This window comes from Protopterus annectens, chromosome 7.part0 (genome assembly GCF_019279795.1).
Source record: "Protopterus annectens isolate FY-2018-M chromosome 7.part0, PAN1.0, whole genome shotgun sequence".
Taxonomy (NCBI): Eukaryota; Metazoa; Chordata; order Ceratodontiformes; family Protopteridae; genus Protopterus; species Protopterus annectens.
In genome coordinates this window covers 451,776,690-451,799,530 of record NC_056739.1, presented here as the reverse complement: position 1 = coordinate 451,799,530, position 22,841 = coordinate 451,776,690, and the positions used below count along the sequence as shown (strand labels likewise).

At 38.1% G+C, this 22,841-nt stretch overlaps 1 protein-coding gene across 1 annotated transcript in view; it reads right to left on the bottom strand.

The window, feature by feature from the left end:
* The window catches only part of NEURL4 (neuralized E3 ubiquitin protein ligase 4), a 1,403,612-nt gene that overhangs the window by 148,053 nt on the left and 1,232,718 nt on the right, over positions 1–22,841 (bottom strand). Inside the window, exon 26 of the mRNA XM_044076219.1 lies at positions 3,821–3,965. Coding sequence (XP_043932154.1) covers positions 3,821–3,965 — 145 coding nt within the window. The remainder of the gene's footprint in view (positions 1–3,820; positions 3,966–22,841) is intronic.

Here is a 22,841-nt window from a genome sequence, read left to right as displayed (position 1 = left end):
GAGACCAGATCCAGCTTGTAATGAGTAACAAAGGTCTGAGGGGATGCCCAGGTAGCCGCTGCACAAATATCAATAAAAGCTCTGGAATGAAAGACCGCAGAAGTGGCTACTGCCCTTGTTGAATGTGCTTTAACAGGTCCCGGTAGTTGCACTTTCTTTCTGTTATAAATGAAAGTTACACAGTCTTTTAGATAGAGTAACTTTAAAAACAGGTTTTCCTACAGTAGCAGAAGAGAAGGAAACGAAACAACTGGTCCGATTTTCTGACTTCTTTTGCTCTGTAAAAGTAAAAACACAATTGTCTAAGCACATCTATTAAATGCAGACAATATTCACCCTTGTTTGACAAGTTGGGGTAGAAAACTGGAAGTTGAATAGTCTGGTTGATATTGGCTTTGGACACTATCTTTGGCAGAAGGGAAGGATTTTTTTGCAAGGGAATCCTGTCTTTATGGAACATAAGGTATGGAGGCTTGCAATACACGGCCTGTAGCTCAGATATCCTCCTTGTGGAAATAATAGCTATCAGGAACAGCATTTTACAAGATAAAAACTTCAGATTACAAGTTTGCAGAAGGTTCAAAAGGGGAACTAATTACTGACTAAAGTACGAGATTCAAGTCTCAAGACACAGAAGGGTCTCTGTATGGGGGTCTGAGCATCAAAGTTTCTATGCTTTCGGTTGCGTGTGCAATCAGCTTAATGGACAAATTGCAAACAGAATCTAGGGTTGCCAGCTGAGAAATTACCTTTTCTCTAGCCCCTTCAGCCACTGCTCCTGTCAGAGTATCTGATAGTTCTTTTATCAGATCTCGCTGAAGTCTTGTGAAATATGCCATATAATTCAAGGACCTTAATGCGAAGGTCGATGAAGCTTATACATGCTTCCCAAATCTATCCATCATCCTAGACTCTTTATTAGAAGGATGGACAGCAGGATTTTCATCAACAAGTTCCTTTTTGGTGACTGCCACAACCACCATGGCATCTACTGGTATTCCTTTCGCCCACTGCTGCTGATCCTGAAGAGCTGACAAAATACAGTCTGGTCTCTTTGGGATTGGCTAGACAGAATCAGGTATCTTCCACGCCTGCTGTGCAATCAATTTAATCAGATTATCAGTGGGCGGAGGGATCCAGGAAGTAGAGGGTCAGGCACAGAAAGCCTCTAAGTATACAGATTCCTCTGAGGAAGGCTGAAGGGAAGTCCAGCCACCCCTCTCTTTCAGGATCTCCATAATATCTCCCAAGGAGATATCTTCCATGGGGCCCTGGGGAACCTTCCTCTTCATCGAAATTGGTATCTTCAGTGAAAGACTCTTCAGGGGAGTCTAAGTGCTTCCTCTTGCACTTCCTCTTCAGGGGTACTTTCTCAGTGGGATGGGCAGGAGAAGTATCTGAAGAGGACATGACCACAATGGCTGGATCCTGAGCCTTCAGCACCCACTGTCCCAGAGTAGATGCTGGAGGAAGCTCTGGCGAGCGGAAGGGCAAGGCTGTTGGTCCAACAACTGCCTGCAGTGGACAATGCCCTCTCCATTGCTTGGGAGATAGCACCCCCTCATTCAGGAATGCGAGCAAGGAACCGAAATAAGACTCCCATCCTGCAGCAAGGCGGCTGTCTCCGAAGCCAAAGCCAATGTTGAGTTAATGTGCGCCAATGCCCCGAGGAGCATGGACAGCTCAGACATCACTAGAGTGGAACCATGCCCCATGGAACTGGCAGCGAAGCTGTCACCCCAGGAGATTTCCAGTTCTGACAGAACCAAAAAGCTCAAGGTTGTTTTTGCTGCCAGAAAAGTAATTAGGACTGGCACCGAGACAGTCAAAACCAGGATTATTAGCACCGGGAACTCTGAAAACTCAGCTGGAGTCAAAGGATGAACAATCACTGGAGTAAAAAGAGGTAAGGTTCCAGAGCTAGAAAAGCTAAGAAGTGCAGAAGTGGACAATCCCCTCACCACCAAGAGCTGATCCACCAGCCACAAAATATCAGATTCCAGAAGGCTCTTGGTGGAATGGAACAGAGACCGACGGGGATCTGGGTTTCTCCAAGAAGGGACTCTGAGGTTGGTACACAAATGGGTCCAATAAGGGAGAATACCTGGTACAAGGCATATCTTTAAAGAGAAATTCTTATGGTTCTGGAGATGTCTGCTCCGAAACAGTAGTAGTAGTCTATGCTGAAGCTGCTGGTGCAGACGTAAGCACTGACTGCACCGAAGGCGAAGTCTTTCCACCAATCGGTTCTGATGAAACTGCTGGAACCGGGGAAACCTTAGGCAACTTAGATAATGGTGCCAAAGATACTGTCAGCACCAAGCTGCTCCTGTTCTTTGAATGTTTAGATGAGGAAGAAGATGAAGGAGGAGGAGAGCTAATGTCCGTTTTTGACTTTGGCAAACCAGATACGGCCTCGTCAAAAGCAGTTTTAATAAGACCTTTTAGAATAAGCTTGGGTTTTTTTACTTAACAAGGGTCCAGTGACTGAAGCCATGACATATGGCACAGTCTTCCTGAAGGTGCACCAGGCCCAAGCAATACACACACAAGGAGTGTCTGTCTGAATGAGGTAGCTTACACTTACACTTCTGGTAACTTTTGAAGCCAGAAGTCCCCTTGTTTTTCTCAGCCATTTCCAGCAACACACAAACAAGATGGGAAGGCGGAAAGAAGATTAAGAAGTTATAGACTAAAGTTTAGTGTTTTTTTTTTTTTTTTTTTTACAGGAAAGTCGTACCAACAATGGTACAAAAGATTATCCAATGGTAAAGAAGGAAAGGAAGAAAAAGAAAAGTACTAAAGATGGTACAAAGAATTACCCTTAACGGTAAGACAGAAGAAAAAAAAATACCAACGATGGTATGTACAAGAAAATACACCACTTGTGTCATGGAACAAAAGCAAGAAAGGAGGAGCTGGGTATAATAAAAGGAGAAAGAAGTAATTAAAGAAGTAATTAAATAAGTGATTAAAAGAGAAATTTAACTTACAACAAAATAGAAATAGGTTTCTCAAGAGCTGTTTTGATAGATATATCTGGCACTGAAAGTGGCAAGTGAGGTCTGGGGTAATCCTGTGAGGAGCATTATGGGTAAAGCTTAGCTTGAGAGTTTTGGAGGGCAAGAGCTGGAATAACGGCAGAGTCGGTTCCAAGATACAGAACCGAACCCACAGTCAAGTATTAAATGAAGACTGACATCAAATCAACAGGTTTTGTACTAGCATGAATTTTCTGAAGGGTGCGAAACCTGAAACTCAAATGTCTGTCATTATTTTCTGACCTCAATGATTTGACAGAAAACCACAAGTTTATGAAAAATAGACCAAAAAATGAGGCAAAAATCTGCACATTCCGTGAAAATATGTAGAGTTGAGAGGTATGATACTGGTCATTCAACCTCATTTCAAAGAATTCGGCCCTATACAGGGTGACAAGTCTGATAAAAGATTGAATGAAATGATTTACAATATTTTTCAAATTTTAAAACTTTCATTTGCAAACCAAAGTATGTGCTGATTGACAGCCTAAAGATGGGAGCCAGTACTCCTGGATTTGTAAAACTAGGAGCTACAGAAAGATCTGAGGAAGTCTTATGAAGACAGATGCTTTCATCGTTACTGGAGCTGATAATTTTTTTTTTTATTTTCATTACTGATGCTCTCATTTCTTTGTTCAATTTCAAGGCAATGTATGTCATCAGCTTATAGCAGACCTTTGTAGCAAAGGTTCAGAGTTAAGGTCTCAAAATGAAGGATTTATTTCAAGAAGTAGAAGTTGTAATGTGTAAATCAGTGAATAATCAACAATACTGCATACCTGAGAGCAAACCTGCACCAGCCAAAGGGGACAGCATAATCCCGTGGTGGGTCTCCACGCTTGTAATATGCCTCATCACCCCGTAATTTATGGCACGACTCACAGTAACACAGGTTAAACTTGGCATCTTCATTAAAATAACCGTCTACAACAAAAAGGAAGACTATTAGTGTAGGACAAAGTTATATTGAGTTCTAAACCACAAACTGTTTATCATCTTCCATTTATTTTTCTAGTTTCTGCATCTGCAACTGACAGCATTAACATGAGCAGAAGCACTTGTGTTAACACTCCACTAAATATCCTCATGATGAAGCTACAAATACTTGGAAAGTTAAGCAATTCCATTAAAGTCTTGCATTACACGTAGCACTTTTCAACAGGTAAGGTCCCAATGACTTGATTAGCACAGTACGCCAATCACTGCTGATCTAACTTTACCTCACTTTCCACTCAGTTCAACAACTGCTACAGCCATGGCACATCCTGATTTTTGGTCTTGTTCCTGACTTAAAGAGAGTCAGTGGAAGGAAATATTACATTGTCATGATGGAACCTATGCCCAGGCACAATCAGATATATTTATAAGGTAACACTTCCCAGTTCAGTGTGTTTGGCTCCAACTGAGGCAGTAATACACCACCAATGTGCTGACTGGCTGCTGAAAATGGAATGGGACCAAGGTTAAAATAAAAGCACTCAAATAAATCTACGGACTTAAAATGTTTGGCAAGAAATGTTAGTTTTATATTTTTTCGGGGCAAAAAGATGCACTATGTAAAAATATATACAGTGCAATGAAATAGTATTTGCCCCCTTCCTGATTTCTTATTTCTTTGCATGTTTGTCACGCTTAAATGTCTCAGATCAGCAAACAAATTTAAATATTAGACAAAGATAACCCAAGTAAACACAAAATGCAGTTTAGTTTTTAAGTGATGATTTTATTTATTAAGGAAAAAAAACTATCCAAACCTACAAGATCCTATGTGAAAAAGTAATTGCCCCCTTGTTAAATTATGAAGTAACTGTGGTTAATCACATTTTTGGGAACACAGAGTTCAATTTCACTAGCCACAACCAGGCCTGATTACTGAAAGACCTGTTGAATCAAGTAATCACAAACAGAACCTGTCAGACAAAAAGTGAAGTAGGCCAAAAGATTTCAAAAAGGAAGACATCATGCTGTGATCTAAAGAAATTCCGGAAGAGATGAGAAACAAAGTAACTGACATCTATCAGTCTTGAAAAGGTTACAAAGCCATTTCTAAAGCTTTGGGACTCCAGCAAACCAAGGTGAGAGCCATTATCCATAAAGGGAGAAAACATGGAACAGTGGTGAACCTTCCCAGGAGTGGCCAGCCTACAAAAATTACTCCAAGAGCACAGCAACGACTTATCCAAGAGGTCACAAAAGAACCCAGAACAACATCGAGAACTGCAGGCCTCACTTGCCTCAGTTAAGGTCAGTGTTCATGACGCAACCATAAGAAAGAGACTGTGCAAAAATGGCATGCATGGCAGAGTTCCAAGGCGAAAAACACTGCTGACCAAAAAGAACATAAAGGCTCATCTCATTTATGCCAAAAAACATCTTGATGATCCCCAAAACTTTTAGGAAAATATTCTGTGAACTGACGAAACAAAAGTTGAACTTTTTAGGAGGTGCGTGTTCTGTTACATCTGGCATAAAAGTAACACAGCATTTTAGAAAAAGAACATCATGCCAACAGTCAAACATGTTGGCGGCAGTGTGATGGTCTGGGGCTGCTTTGCTGCTTCTGGACCTGGATGACTTGCTGTGAGATTGATGGAACCATGAATTCTGCTCTCTACCAAAAAATCCTGAAGGAATGTCCGGCCGTCAGCTCGTGACCTCAAACTGAAGTGCACTTGGGTTCTGCAGCAGGAGAATGATCCAAAACACACCAGCAAGTCCACCTCTGAATGGCTTAAAAAAACAAAATTAAGGTTTTGGAGTGGCCTAGTCAAAGTCCAGACTTGAATCCAACTGAGATGCTGTGGCATGACCTTAAAAAGGCTGTTCATGCTCGGAAACCCTCCAATATGGCTGAATTAAAACAATTCTGCAAAGAAGAGTGGGCCAAAATTCCTCAACAGCAATGTGAAAGACTCATTGCGTGTTATCGCAAATGCTTGAAGTTGTTGCTGCTAAGGGTGGCACAACCAGTTAGTAGGTTTAGGGGGCAATTACTTTTTTTACATAGGACCATGTAGGTTTGGATAGTTTTTTCCTTAATAAATAAAATCATCACTTAAAAACTGCACTTTATGTTTACTTGGGTTATCTTTGTCTAATAAACCAAAAAATGCACTACCAGGGTTTTTGGAATCCACACAATTTTATTGACACAAATAGTTAAGCGCTTTCATCAATCCAGTTGACTGTTTTTTGGAGAAGTGCTACACCACAGCATGCTGACTTTGGCAGTTCACTAAAGCCTCAGCCTTGCCCTGAAAAAGCAGCCTGTTGGAAGCACTAACAGCATAATACCCGAATGTTACATCACCAGTAAATAAACGAAAAGCAAAAAAAGCAGGACAAATGGGAGGACCAGTTGTAGGGAGGAAACAACAGCACTGTCAGTCTGCAAATTAAACACTTTATACCTCAGTACTGTGAACACCTGCGGTGGTGGTGCTGCGGTAGCATTGTCGCCTCACAGTAAGATGCTGTCCGGTTCAATTCTCAGTTAGAGCATCTTCTGCGTGGAGACATGCGTGAATGGGCGTACCTTCATTGAAGGTTGTGCGTCAGGGCTGGTAACTCGGCACGTAAAAATCAACTACCAATCATTAGTGGACTGGAGTTCCGCTGTGGCGACCCCTAACCGGGAAAAGCCAAAAGACACAAACAAAATACCTCAGTACTGTGAAAAGACAGAAGTACAATATCCACAATCATTATTTCAGTTTGTAAAGCAAAAACAGGCATACGTTTCTCATTACTGACAGGTAAAGGCCTGTAAAAAGAAGCCACTATGTTCTCAGACATGCCTCTAGCAGGAAACACAACAGCACCACCTGCTGAATAAGGTGGTGAGGTATAAAGTGGAAGCCTTAGTGATTTGGAATTATTGGAAACACTGAATATTACAGATGTTTGTGATAAGAGTGACAAAGGAAAATCTTGACCAAAAACTCTTCCTTTTAGTTTCAGCTACTTTATTTGACAATCAAGACATGTTTAATTTGTAGACTGCCAGTGCTGTTGTTTCTTCCCATTTCTCCAAAAAAGTCAACTGGATTGATGAAAGCGCTTAACTATTTGTGTCAATAAAACTGTGTGGAGTCCGGAAACCCTGGTGGTGCTTTTTTTGTTTTTTTCTTTTTGCACCATTGCACCACTTTTTGGGTTACTTATCTTTGTCTAATATTTAAATTCGTTTGCTGATCTGAGACATTTAATTGTGACAGACATGCAAAGAAATAAGAAATCAGGAAGGGGGCAAATACTTTTTCATTGCACTGTATAAACAAGTAAACCAATCTATATAAACTAATGGGACAAACTAATTCAAAACTGCAACAAAGTGCAACTAATTTTAATAATGTATAAAAGCAAAAAAAAAGAATGTGAACTAAATAAAAATATAGAGCATAATGGTGAATAAGAACTACTTGACTCACTCACACAAGCCCAATATTTGTACAGTAACCCATAGGCCCTTCATACTTCAAAAGTTTATATCTTCTCCACTCCTAATGTTCTCATTACAACAGTATTTACTGTGGTCCAATGCATTCTTGAATTCATTCACTGAACTACTGTGTTTCTAACTTTTTAGAAAGGCTATTGACAAGCTCCCATCATCACTCTTCCTAATGAAACAGTACCTTCTGATTTTCTTCTGAACTGCCCAGTTTGTATATTCAAACACGGGCAGTACTGTGGCTCAGTGGTTAATAATTTTTCTCAAAGCTCCAAGAGACCCAGAGACATCCGGGTATGGTGGCTAACCAATTAGCATGCAACAATTCAGCTCTCCTTGCACTGGAGCTACTAAAAAGCCAGTATCCAGCTTGAAATTTGATTTTTTGGTAGATAAATTTAAGTCAGTGCAGTGAATGCTTCCCAAGAAACATGTGAGGACACATAAGTAATAATAATAATAATAACAACAACAATAAAACAGAAGCACAGGATCATTGTGCCAGGACAGAAGTCCACTTGTGCATTATGGCTTCTGGCAAGCTGGAGGAAAAAACAGCTCAAATGCACTCAGAGCTATTCAAAATGAGTAGATCTCCAGAAGAATATACAAATACATAATGGTTAGACCTACTTAAGAAGACACTAAACACACAGTCTGATGAAATGGTAAAGATGCAAAAATCTGAAAAAGAGCTGAAGGGAAGAATGGCAAGCCAATCAGGAAGAAGTCTGTCTGAAGCTTACTGAATTAGAAGACAGAGGAAGGAGAGATAATCTTCAGTTTTGTGCCATATTGGAGAAAACGGAGTGTACAAGATAGTTACCAAACTTATGCAGCTTCATATTACTGCAGAGACTGGAGAGAGAGATTTTCTGACAAACACAGCCCACAGGGTATATGCAGCCAGTTTTAATATGGAAACAGTCCCGATGTACAGAAGTAAAGCAACACCTCTATCAGCTGAAGGAAAAAAAATGTTATCAAAAAAGTGGCATAAAAGCCTAAAGACCAATGAGTGGCAACAACAGTTTTCATGGAAAATGATTATTTAATACAGACGAGGCAAAATACTCAATACAGGCAAGGCAAAAAAGAAACTATTTCTTGTCAGTTTTTGCAGACCTGAAAAGTGCAAACTTTAAAACTAAAGTTGCAATACTTCGCAGTTATGACAATCTTTCTGATGGGTACTAAAAACAATTTTAGAACCAGAACAAAACACAGAAAAAACTACAAAATATAAACAAGTTACTCAGAGGAATGAAGGAAGTATTGATCTTCTTCCTTTACGGAGGAGTCTGGGAGCACAAGTTCTGTAGATGACAGCAAAAGGGACAGGTCTTTTCCTCTTTAAAAATAAAAGTAGACTGTTTACACAAGGGCCATGCATTATCATAGCCTACCAACAGCATATGAACCTAACAACCACCAGGGTCCTTGCAAACATAGCCACACCTCCAAAACTATTTGGGTCTGGAGTATCATGGGAGTCTATACTGGGGGTCAGGTGGGCATGTAGTAGGGACGTAATTAAGGATTTGTAAAGGGGGGGTAGGATAATGCTTTTCTTACTGATGATCTCTGTCCATAAGGGACAGAGGGACCAGACCAGTGGCAAATTTACAATTTACCATCCATTTGTCAAGGTTTTGTTTGAATAGGGTCGGGGATGAACTTTGTTTTACATGGATGGGGAGACTTCTCCACATTGTGGGGACCTTTGGAATACATACCTGCCTCTCCAGCACATTCTGTTAATGTCACTAGTGAAGTTCAGATCACTAATTCTACTGTTTCTGTTGATGTTTATTTTGTGCATCTGCAACAGATCCATTATCCTGGGTCTGAGAAAGCCCTGTAAGCCAGGCAAAGGTCCCCTCTCAGCAACCTGTAGAATAAATGCAAAGAACTTATAGGTGATCAGTACAGGTCAGGGTATTCATGCTCTGAATTCTCTTAGTGAGAAACCTTGAAAATACTGCAAGAAAGGAATGTTGGTCAAAAGACAGATGAATCAGAAAATGAAGATGTAGAAGAACAGGAAATCTAAATGCCACAACGTCATCACTGTGTTAGGAATGGTTTGAAAAATGTACTGTATATTGTGGTATGGTATACCATACAGTGATTTGGAAGGTTGACAAGTCATCACAGGATGGACTTCATAAAACAAACATGTTCTAAGAGAACTGTAAATTCTCACTCTTGGACATCAATTTATTAACATTTTGTTAAGTGATATTTATGTGGTGTTGCATAACAAGTAATAAAGGTAAGAGACCCTCAATTTTTAGTTACTCTGCAGGTTAAAGTGCTGGCTCTCGGTATCACAGGTGAGGAATTTTGGTGACAGTTGCACAAAAGGACTGGGTATAGAGTGGAAAGGGGTTCAAGAGTTGAGGTGGCAGTTCTGGGTTTCATTTTATTATATATTCAAACACTTCTAAGTAAAAATCCTAAACCTTCTGGACTTTGTTGCATATGTGGGAGCCATACAAATGTTTTTCCATTGCTTTTTCGTAAATAACTGTATTGTATTCTGCATACACTGTTCTCACAATTTCCATTTATTTCTATGTAATTCACTCCTCCTGTTTTTTTCTAAAGATCTCTCTTCAAGTTATTTTATCTTTTACAGTATTCAACACGTAAACAATTGGTTTAGGCTTTGATTTCCATTTTCCAGTAATTATTTTTTGGCAGCCAACAGAATTAAACTTAACAAAACCTTACTATGTCTAGGCAATCCAGATACTTTGTCTCAGCTCAAAAGAATCATTTCCTGAGTTATACCCATTTGCTCATCCAATATTTCTGATAGATTACTTTGTAGGGAAGTTTTAGAATCTGTCAACTCATTACACCCCTAAAATAAATGTCCCAGCTACCTCTTTCTTCCTCATCACACCTCCAACATTTGCTATCTACCTGAGGAAAAAATTATTTGAAGTTTGCTTGGGGTATGAAAATGTCTATACAAACACTTCCAAGAAAAATTCTAAACCTGGACTTTGTTTATTTTATTTATTTATTTATTTTACATTTGTTGACCGAGCTAGTCTAACTGGATATATGTCCATTTTCAGTAGAGGCCCGGGGAGAAAAGCTCCAAGACATATGCAAAAATACAATGTAAAAAGAAGTACAGTAAAGATACATACAAAGTGAAATATAGAAAGTAGTAGCAGTTAGGAAATAAAACAAAAAAGAAAAACTTTTTTTTTTTTTTGCAATAGCAATAGATAAACATTCTTATAACAATACTAACTTCAATACTAGCAATAGATAAACATTCTTATAATAATACGAACTACAACTGCACTTCGCAAGGACCGTAAGGAGGTATACATACATAAAGATGAATGGTTGTTATTAATGAGACATAGGAAAATTAGTCTGGATTAGTACAGGAACATAACCAGTGTGTATGAGATATAATTTGAGTTTCTTTTTAAATAGTGTAAGAGAAGACAGAGAAGTGAGATCAGTAGGTAGTAAATTCCATAGCTTTCCAACAGTATTAGAGAACAGGGTATCACGTGCTGAGTTGTTGGATCTGCAAGTGTTAAAAAGAAGTTTGTTGGATGATTACTGTAGGGGGTGAAGAGACTTGAGAGTGTTGGAGTATTTGAGGGTTGATAAGAGGGTTTTGTGGGCTATAGTAAGCTGGAGAAATTGTAGATGGTGTAGAAACTCTAGCCAGCCAAGTTGTTTTAGATTAAGGCAGTGATGAGTTCTGAAAGGAGAGGCAGTAGCAAATCTGGCAATATTGTTACAGGATACTGCTAGTTTGTTGAGGTTGTTTTAAGAAAGATTTGTATAACTGGGTGAGGCATAGAGTAGAGTAGAGATTAAGCCAGTTCTAGCTATAGCAGCCCTAGCTACTGGTGTAAGAAAGGGTTTGATTCTATAGAGGGATCCAAGTTTCTTGTTGACTGTTTTTATAGTATTGTTATTATGCATGTCAAAGTTGAGGTTATTGTCAATTGTTATTCCTAGGCGTTTAGTAGTTGGGTCGGGAGAAATAAGAGTACCATTGTTAGATGTGAGTGTGAAATGTGTGGGTGTGGACTTACGGGTTGGTGAGAAGATTAGCATTTTAGTAAATCAAAAGAAGGCTATACAGTTGCCACGCAGGACTAAGTTTATTGAAATAAATTATCCACAATCAGAAAAAAAATAAATGGAGCAAGACACACACGTACTAAGCGCTTTCACCCGTCAAAAATATGGGCATCTTCAGAGTACTGAAAGCTTCGTTCAAATGCACTTCAATTAAATATACTTATTAATTAAACAACGCCCCTAATAGAACAATTGGTCAAGCAATAAAGGTAATAATCAAGCTGTTCACTTCAAGATAGTAGTATATGAAAATACACTTGTTATGTGCTTAAATCAACTTAAAAGTGAGTCAGAATGTAGATTCAAATTCTGTACAGAATAATAAACTTTTAAAATAAAATCCTCTATTAGTTAAAATCAATAAATAAAATCGATAAGTAACATCATTTACATAATCAAAGTAAATGAAGAGTAATCATAAATATATCATAAATATAATACATTGTTAAAAATACTATAAAAAATTAAATAATGAATATGCAATATAATAAATAAACAATGAAATATATATATTCTGTATAGAAATGATAATCATTTATATAAAAGGAAATGTTTAAAATTACATTAAATACAGTATGACTTGTATTTCAAAATACTTGAAATTGAAATATGTTCATTAATGCCTGGTGCATTACTGGCATTAAGTCTCAACTGCCATAAGCACTCTTTAGCTTCAAGTAAATTCCTATCATCCCCTCCCCTTGTTAATGTTATAAGGAATCCTATCAATAACAAAAAATAAAAATATCTTAAAATCTTTACATTTAAGGCTATGTGTACATAAAGAGTTCATCATTTTTTTGTTTTTTATATCTCTGTTGTGCTCCATAATACGATCTCTAAGCTTCCTAATAGTTTTTCCTATATAATATGCAGGACAAGATATGCAAGTAGCCAGATATACCACCATTTTTGTGTTACAATTACAGTAACCTGGATATTTGATAGATATGCCATAATTCTGTACCACTGCATAAGGGCCATCATTCACGTATTTGCAAATCCTACAGAGACCGCATTTACTCATTTTGGACATTTTGTACAACTGATTATTATTGTTACTCTCCAAATATTCTTTTAGATTCTTGCCTCTGCTGTAAGTGATCTTAGGATGGTTACCTAAAATATTAATAAACTCCACCTTGTTAAACACACTAGCCCATGTCTCGTGTAGTATATTAACTATTGAAAAAGAGGCTTCATTCTAGGGTAATATGAATGCATCCTTTTTGTTCGTAATTTTAATATTAGTTGTTTTCGATGAGGCATTTTCTTGTCCAAATTTAATGATTGGGGGTTTGTATAAAAGGTTCCTTTTAACCAGTATCTCATTCCTCACTTTATTGAGTAATTTCTGAGGGTAACCTCTGTCCATAAACATATCCATAAGTTTGTCTATTTCAATGGAACATTTTGTGTCGTCACTTATAATACGGGATAACCTGACCATCTGTCCTTTAACCAGGTTCCTTTTTTGAAAATGAGGGTGGCAACTACCATAGTGTAGGAAAGAATTTGAATAAGTTTTCTTCCTAAATATATTTGATTCTATGCCATCCTCATTTATATGAAATGAGATATCTAAATACTCATAATCATTGTCATATACTTTATTTGTAAAAGTCAGAAAGGTAGATGTAGTTTCAAGAAATAATATAAAATCTGATATTTCCTCTGTTACCTTTCCAGAAAATGAGTATATCATCCAGGTACCTGCAATAAAGTACTATATTAGGCCAAAACCTGGAAGTAAAAATGCATTGAGTCTCCCATTCAGCTAGCACTAAATTGGCATATATGGGTGCACATCTGGCACCCATAGCTACATCTGTACGTTGTCTGAAATATTCACCATCCATTAAAATGTAATTATTTTCTAAGACCATTTCCATTAACTCAGTCATTAATTTGCGTTTGATTGTATGCATATCACTAAAATTGGACAAACTAGCTTCAAACATTTCTAGCCCCAATCGATGTGGTATAACTGAAAATAAATTAACGATATCTATCGTAACCATAATGGTGTCCTGGTTTATAACAGCTGCATGTTCTCTAATAACATCAAGGCAGTGCCAGGAATCTTTAAGGATGTGTGGTAACTGTATTAAGGTGTCCTTACAATTAAAGTCTATAAAACGAGCCACAGCTTCCATTTTTGAGCCTTTAGCTGAGACAATAGGCCTAAAAGGTGGATTGTTAGTATTTTTATGAATTTTGGGAATACCAAAAATGGATGGGGAGATGGGAAACTCAACCATTAAGTATTCATATTCATCCTTGTCAATCATACCATCCAATAAAAATTCATAAAGTTGCCAATACACCTTAGTGTAGGCCCTACACATTTCATATTTCAACACCTTTTCGTAAGTTTCACAATCACTTAACATGTTAGTCATTTTATTTAAATAATCTATCTTAGACATCACCACCACACCACCACCCTTGTCTGGTTTCATAACTCTGTATTTATCAGTAGTTGTCAACTCTTTTAAACAAAATCTTTCAGCTGTTGTTAAACTGTCATCCATTAAAGTTGATTTTTTAAGAACTCTTCGAATTTGTGCTTCACATAACATTTCAAATAAATGGATCATAGGGTTCTGCGGGGGTATGAAAGTACTTGCTCATTTTAATCTAAAACTGCTAGAATCGGGTTCAATTCTATTATTGATGTTGGCAAAAAACATATTTAAATTCAATAGTCTCGTATACAGCTTCAAATTAATTAAAAATTTTCCTATGTCGTGTTTAAAATTAGGAACATATGTAAAACCTTTTTTAAAAAGTGTAACATAATTAGAACAGAAATCAGTATCCGTAAAATTGTATACTGTGAACCCACCATCTACAGCAATCTCTTTGTTGAGCACTAATACTGTCACCATCAGTGGTGTGAACAGTGCTGAAATCAATAATCGTACCATCACAAAATTCAGTAACATTAAAATAATCCCTATCACATACTACTTCAGTTAGCTCATTGGTCTTATTATCTAAAAATGGTGTAAGCAAACCACAACAATAATGACTTTCATTTAATAGTGTGAATTCATCCTGTATGCTGGTGCATTTTTGTACAGGTTCTGCAGGCGTTGCTGACCTTGATAACGGTCGCGTAGCCGTTCCGACCGCCTCAAAACTGGTTCCTCTAAAAAAAACCCTGTCATCATCATTATATGTCTTTGCATGCATATTTCTTGTATTGTGATTATGTCTGTTGTACCCTTCTGTATTATATCCTTCTGTATTATTATGTCTCTCTAGGGGGTCGAAAGTGTCAATTTGAGACTCTATTAAACGCTTACTATATTTAAATTCTTTAAAGTGCGTATATGCCTTTTTATTAGCATAGTCGTTACTGTCCCTTAAAAGTTTTTTATTCTTAAATTTCTAACCCCTTATTAATAAACCTATCCATATCATTAATTATATTATCTAAACGATGTTTATTAAATTCAAATAGCAGATCATTGCGTGTACTTTTATCTAAATTGGTTAATATTACATTTAATTTACCAAGTTTTATGTTGTTGTTATGTATAATCAGTCTCATTAAGTCCATACCTGTTCTGTCAAACAGTTTCAACAAATCATCAAAAAGTTCAGTATCTTGTTCAAAACCAAAAGGTAATTTAAATAAACGTAACCCCTTTGGCACTTGTTCCAATTCCAACGATCTTTCAAGAAAAACATTGTCCATCTGCAAAGATTTAAAAGATTTGAGTACCTTTTCAAATTCCGATAATTGTTTAATTAGATTCTCCATGTCTTTGTTATTAGTTTTGATTACCGTTGAAAAACTAGGTGCTAGTAATAAATCCTTGATGTCCGTACAACGTTTGTGTGCAGAATTTCCCTTACAACTGTCCCTAGTGTTCATAGCGGCATTCGAAGGTGGAATGCCAAGCCTGGTATTTCCTGTGTTTCCAGTATTCGTTCCTCCTCCAATGGAACCCGCCGAACCATTGCTAGCCGACGGAGGGTTGGGACTAGCACCCGGTGTGGAATGCAATGTAAAAAGTTGTTCCTGTGTTTCCGAAAGTGAAACATTCATACCATTAGGTAATCTAGTTCCTTGTTCTTGCAAAATAGAAATGAGGCGTTGTGTAATCTCCAAATGCTGTTGTAAAAGTTGCTCCATTACTAATAAAACTAGTCCAGCCAAGACACTGAAAAGCCTTCAAAACAATTTGGACCAAAAACGAAGAAAAAACAGCAACTAGTAAATCAAAAGAAGGCTATACAGTTGCCACGCAGGACTAAGTTTATTGAAATAAATGATCCACAATCAGAAAAAAAATAAATAAATAAACGGAGCAAGACACACACGTACTAAGCGCTTTCACCCGTCAAAAATATGGGCATCTTCAGAGTACTGAAAGCTTCGTTCAAATGCACTTCAATTAAATATACTTATTAATTAAACAACGCCCCTAATAGAACAATTGGTCAAGCAATAAAGGTAATAATCAAGCTGTTCACTTCAAGATAGTAGTAAATGAAAATACACTTGTTATGTGCTTAAATCAACTTAAAAGTGAGTCAGAATATAGATTCAAATTCTGTACATTTTAGTTTTTTTGGGGTTTAGGAGGAGGCAATGGTGTGTGAACCATTGTTCAACAGTATTAAATGCTATCTGGGTAAGGGTTTGTAATTCAGTTTGAGAAGTAGCTGAGCAGATGATAGTAGAGTCATCCGCATATTGAATGCATGTAGTATGTGGAATTGCTAACTGAAGATCATTAATGTAAATGGAAAATAGCAACAGACCTAATATGGAGCCCTGAGGGACACCAAGGGAGATGGGAAGGAGATTAGAAAGATTGTTGTGCCAGAGTACTGCCTGCTGTCTGTTTTCAAGGTAAGATTTGAACCAATTAATGGCTAAGGGAATAAGTGAGAGAGATTTCATTATATGTAGGAGGAGTTGGTGATTAACCATGTCAAAAGCTTTTGATAAATCAAGGAATACTGCAGAGGAAAGAATATACTTTTGTTACGGTTTTTGCTAATACAATCTGTGAATGATAACAGGGCAGTGGTGGTACTGTGATATGGTCTAAAGTAGTGTTGACAGTTGGCAAGTAAGTCGTTTTGGAGAAGGTGATTAAGCAGTTGCTTATGGATACACTTTTCCATGATTTTTGCCAAAGGAGATAGCAGAGCTATAGGACGTTAGTTAGAGAAGTCAGAAGAATTACCACTTTTGTGTAATGGAATAATGTGAGAGATTTTCCAGATGGATGGGATATTTCCTTCATTTATTGTTCTATTGATCAGAATGGATATGGGGTAGGCAATGGCTTTAGCACCTTTTTGAAGGTATTCTGCTGGATGTTGGTCAGCTGAGGGGGTGGTAGATTTTAGTTTTAGGAGAAGGGAGCATATAATGGAAGTAGAGACAGGTTGTAACTGAAATGAAGGGGGAGTGATTGAAGATGAAGTGGGAATATTAGAGGTGTCAGGAGATAGGTGGCTGGCAAGAGACTGGATAGCATTGGTAAAGAAGGAATTAAAGGCATTGGCAGTGTGAGTGGGATTGTCGGGGTTGGAGCCTAGTGGGTTGGGAGTGATGGATTGTCCTGGGTAGAGAAGTTTGTTAATGCAGTTCCAAAACTTTTGTGGTTTATTATGATAAGTTTGCTGTGCTTGGTGGTAGAAGTTTTTTTTGTCTAGTACGATGGCTTTTTTAGTACTGTTTCTAAGTTGCTTAAAGGTTTGGTGATCTAATGGATTCTTAGTAGTTCGCCATTTTGTCCAGGATTTGTTTCTCAGAAGAATTTTTTGCCTAGTGTCATTAGAGAGCCAGGGGGCTGGTTTAGTTTTACATCTAACAGAGCGTGCTGGGGCATGGTGGTTCAGGATGGCTAAGAATGTGGTACTGAAATAGGTTACTGCTTTACCTAGTGGGAGAGATTTTAGTGGTGACAAGTTACATTGGAACAGTTTTGTCTGGAAGAGTTCAGGATTAAATTTCTTACTGTTGCGTACACATCTGACAGTGTTAGGGTAAGCTAGGTTAGTTTTATATCTAATAATATAGGTGAGGGTGTGGTCACTTAAGTCATCAGGGAGGGTTCCTACTTTGTACGTTTGATGAGGATTATTAGTAAGTATCCAGTCCAGGGTACTTTCTTTGTTGTTGGGTTTATTAGTTCTGGTGGGGGAGATGATAGTTTGTGAAAAGCCGTATAAGTTAATATGGGTGGTGGGGTGTACATTACTACAGGTCTGCCAGTCTATGTTAAAATCTCCTAGGATTATGGTTTCTTGTGGGTGATTAAAAGAAGTCCAGTTAAGAATATTTTTAACGGTATTTATGTTATTTCCTGGGGGCAAGTATAAACAAATAACATTTATGGCTTTGCAAGAGTTGATTTGAAGTTTGGAGATAAGTATTTCAGCTCTATTGTCTGAAGGTGGATTAAGGTCTATAGTGCTAACTTGTAGTTCTGTTTTATATAAGATTGCGACCCCTCCTCCCTTTTTGGTAGTGCGGTCTTTTCTTATGATATTATAACCCGGAGGGGTTAATTCACTGCCTTTAACAGTAGGTTTTAGCCAAGTTTCAGATAAGCATAGAAGATCAAATTGGTGGACATCTAAGAGGGGGTGGAGGTGAGGAATTTTATTGTTAATGCTACGTATATATTGAAATGTGCTATGAGGAGAGAGTTCTTGGGCTTTGAAGGGGCAATGGAGCTAATGGTGTAAGTATTACATTTTCCAGAGATGGGGATATGGTTTGGGCCAGGGTTAGGATGTATGTCTCCATCTAGTAGGGAGTGAAGGTATGTTATTGTGTTTAGGGTAAAGGTGTTTAATAAAATTGCCTGGTAGGATTATCATATTTAGATAGGTATGTTTGATGGGTGTAAGTCTGTGATATTTAGGAAGAAGGTAGCTGGGTTTTATAAGATATTTAGGAAGTTTAGAGAGGTTGCTAGTGGAGGTGTGGAAGTGTGTTTGGAGGGGAAGTGAAAGGTGGAGTGTAATGGTTGTTCAAAGGAGGTTAGGAGATAGGCAGTTATGAGAGAAGGAAAAAGTAAGAGCAAGAGAAGTGAAAGGAATAGGTATGGAGTGGGTGATGTGGACATGGTGGGAATAAGAAGTGGGAGGAGAATTACAGGTGGGGAAAATAGGCAGGTATAGGGAAGAATGTGTTGGAGGTAATTTGTAGGAGGAGGAATGGGAGGTGTGGTTTGGTAATTAGATGATTAATGTGATTGGAGCAAGTGTTGTGGGGGTGTGGTCTTGGAGGAATAAAGCAGGGGGTACTGGGGGCGGGTGGAATTTGGGGGCAGGGTAGGGGAGCAGAGTGAGCCCGCAGGGTGAACGGAGCGGGAAGACACTGAGGAGTAGTTTGTCAAGGAAGACAATCAGTAAAGTGAGGAGAGTGCAGGTGAGTTTGAAGCTAGGAGGTATGGGAGAGAGATAAGAGGCTTAGGGAGTATGGATTTAGGATGTTGGAGGAATAGACCATGATTTAAGATGCCTTAGGACAGAAAAGATAGGGAAAACAGTGAGTCAAAAGAAGCTGGGAACTTAGTTGGGGAGACAGAACAAGAAGGGTATGATAAAGGTCAGAAAGCCTATTTAAAGAGATATGGAAGAGAAAGGTGTAGAATAAAAGAACAGAAAGCTAGCGTAGAGGCGCCACCTAGTGATCAGTTACCTAATTGCAATAAGTAAGTCAGCTAAGGGGATATCTGGTTGAGGGAGAAGGGAGATAAACTGGTCTGTAAAAGAAGGGTAAGAGTAAGGGTAAGTATTGCATATATAGGAGACATACATATGTCCTATTGTTCAAATGTAAATTGCTTTTCCAATCTCTCTTCCAAATCTTTTGTAACTACCTCTGATTCACACTCATATTTATCATGCAATATTTTATATGCCCAACTAATTATCTCTTTTTAACAGTAGCTTATCTTCTAGATTCAACTAAAAACCTCTAACAGGGCAGGTCTTTCGTTTAGGATCCCCCTAGCATTTTTTTATTTATGTATAATCTGATATCAATCCTGGTAGGGAAAGCAGTTTCTAGTTTTCTGTCCAAATGATGTCTTGACCTCATCCCACTCTAGTATCCCTCCTTCTCTAATTATTTCCTAGTACCCTGGTTCCTTTATCATTTTCTCCAATAAATTCCAGCCTCCTCTTGCCTATTTTCTATACCCCTAATTGCAGTCATTCCTATTTGCAAAATCTCATTTCTCCATTCTCGTGCTGGCTTACTTATTAGAATACTTTCTGCTACTTTACAAATATAATATTCTGTATGGCTGTTATTAGTCTCCTTAAGGATCTGCATCCAAAATCCCAAGCTCTCCTTATTTTTTGAATTCCCTCACTTCATCATCCCTTTCCATTCTAAATTATAACCTTCTGCTTGTGTTATGTATATGAACTTTAACTGTGTAGCTCTAATACATCCTTTCAAATCAGGTAATCCTAAACCACCTTGTTATACTGGAAGGATCAACTTATCCCACTTAATGCTTACACTTCTTCCTCTCCCAGAGCAATTCCTTCCACTGTTTATTAATTACTATCCACAACTCCTCTGGTTGATATAAATATGCCTGACCTGTATATAAAACTAAAGGGACTAAAACATTTGACTGCTTGTATCTTACTATCTATAGCCATAAACAAGAGCTTCCAGTTCCTCAATATTTTGTGTTCTCTTTTTTGTCTCTTCCCACGTATCATTAACTGCTATAACAGAAGCTTTTTCCAACTACACTCTTAAATACTTCATTTTATCGTGCCCCCATAAATATGGGTATTGCTGAATCAATTTGTGTCTGGGTACATAATCTATGGCCTTTGTATTACCTTCATTAATTTTATATCCGGAAAAGAATTGAAACTGTCTCAATTTTATGTGACACTGAAATGTCCTTTTCTGGATTTATCAGGTATAAAACATCATCTGCAAATAAAAGCCAACTTTTCTTGATTACCATACCAATTACATTCTTGAATTTCCGAGTACCTTATTTTCGTTGCCATAAGCGCTAAATAAAAAGCAAATAGCAAACACAACTTAGCAGAGTGGAACCCTCCCCCTTTAATTCTTGCCTCTGATCTTTCATATATCCTTGTAATTAACCTCATTACTGTATCAGGGAATGCAAACACTTCACTGCCCTATTCATAAAATCCCAGCTTACTCTGTAAAATGCTTTCTCTGCATCAAGACCCATCAACAACAATGGTATTTTTTACATTCTGCTTCCCTCAAGATCATCACTGTTCTATTAATTTTGTCAAATATTTGCCTCCCCTCCACAAAAATCACACTGATCGATAATCTATCAGTTCTGCAACACGTGGCATTCTTTTAGCTAGTACAAACATAATACTTTATAATTGTGACTCAAAAATGAAATGAGTCTATACGAACCTGAGTCTGATGGCTCTTTATTGTCTTATATTGTAGTCCTTCTTGTATAGTTCTTCTGTATATTCCTGCCACATTACCTGATATATTCCACTTCTGTTTGGTCCTTCCCAGCTTTATCTTTTATCATGCTCATTTTACCTGGAATTTTCTTTTAAAATCACCAACATCTTGAACAAATCACTTGTCTTTCCTATTCTACTGTCCTCTTCCATTTATTTGAACTACTCATTTAAATATGCCTCCTTATCTCTTCTTGCTGTCCTATGAAACTGCATTCAGTTTAATATAGTTTTTCTATCTCCATTGTCTTTTTCCTCTCCTCCTTTCTTCAGCCAGTTCTAAAGGTTCCACAGGCAGCCATTTTGTTGTCTTAATCTTTTTTCTTTAAGTCAGGAATTTTCTGATGCCACATCCTGTACAATAAAAGTACAGTTGTGTGCATTAATCATAAATGTAGGTGCTCAAATGTATTTAATGCTGCAAAAATAATTAATGGGATTTCCTGCCAATGAAACCCTTGGCTGGCATGACTACCACAGCATTTGCTCCTCCTCCTAAAGCTGGTAGATGCCCCAACTGACATCAAGATGTCTGGCTATAAAAGGAGTCAGATCGCACCACAACCTCAGTAATTTCTTGCCCCAGACAGAAGTCCCCTAACAAGTCCCAAAAGGCAAGGGCCTAAACTCAGAATTAATGGAGTCTTGTTGTTTCTTTCCATGATGGTTGCAGCAAAACAAGACACAGTGGGAGATCTATTTGGAGATTGACTGCTTAGAAACTGGTCTCCCCTATTGTACTACAAACAAAGGCCACAACAAGATGGTCACAGTTCCTGACATTTTTTGTTCTATCCAAGTAGTGGTGCAGTTGGCTATGCACATCCAATATATGAAGGATTCTTCCCCCTTGTTATGAGGGTTGGGAAAGACGTGGATAGTCTGGGTTAATGCGATCTCTGTAATAACTTTAGGCATAAAGGAAGGGTTGGTCCTAAGAGAGTCTGTCACTGTGGAAAGTGATGAAAGGTTCCACACACATGAAGGCCTGAAGCTTTGAAACCCTTCTAGCTGAAGTAATGGCCAGTAAAAGAAGCTGTCTTCTAGGTAAGGAATATGATGTCTGTGGAGGCAGCTGGCTCAAAGGTGGGAGGGTGAGCTTCTCTGGGATGAAACTGAGATATCTCGGGGGAACAGGCGGCTTTCTCAGGGGTCTAATATGAATAATCCCTCTCAGGAACTGTTTCATGAGAGGATGGGGGAATAGAGGGGGTCTGAAAAGGCAAATAAGCTGAAATTGCTGAAGCATGAATTTTTCTAAGAAAGTCCTTTGTTTAAAACTCCTGATAAGTATGAAAGGATCAGAGGCATCTGAGCTTGAAGAGGGGTTTTCCCCTTCTGTCTGCACCATAAAGTAGATTTTCTTGTGCAAGGTCTCTTGGTTTGTTTTAGAAGGTCCAGGACCTATTTGTTGAGGGAAGCCAGGGCATATCTCCCAACCATGCCAAACTACTTGTTTTTTTTACTGAGTTTTGGGGTTCAAATGAAGGGTGTGTGTGTGTGTGTGTGTGTGTGTGTGTGTGTGTGTGTGTGCGCGCGTATGTCTGTGCGAAAATGCCCCCATTTAATACATATGGTGGCTAGAGGTACTCAGACTCAAACCCTGTACACCTTGGGTACAGGGTAAAAAGAGCCTAAAGTCCCTAGCCACCACCGCTTGTGAGCTTTGCCCAGGTTTTTTGTGCCAAGAGGTTGAGAGCTGTAGTGAGAAATGAATTCAATAAATGATGGTCATTAAG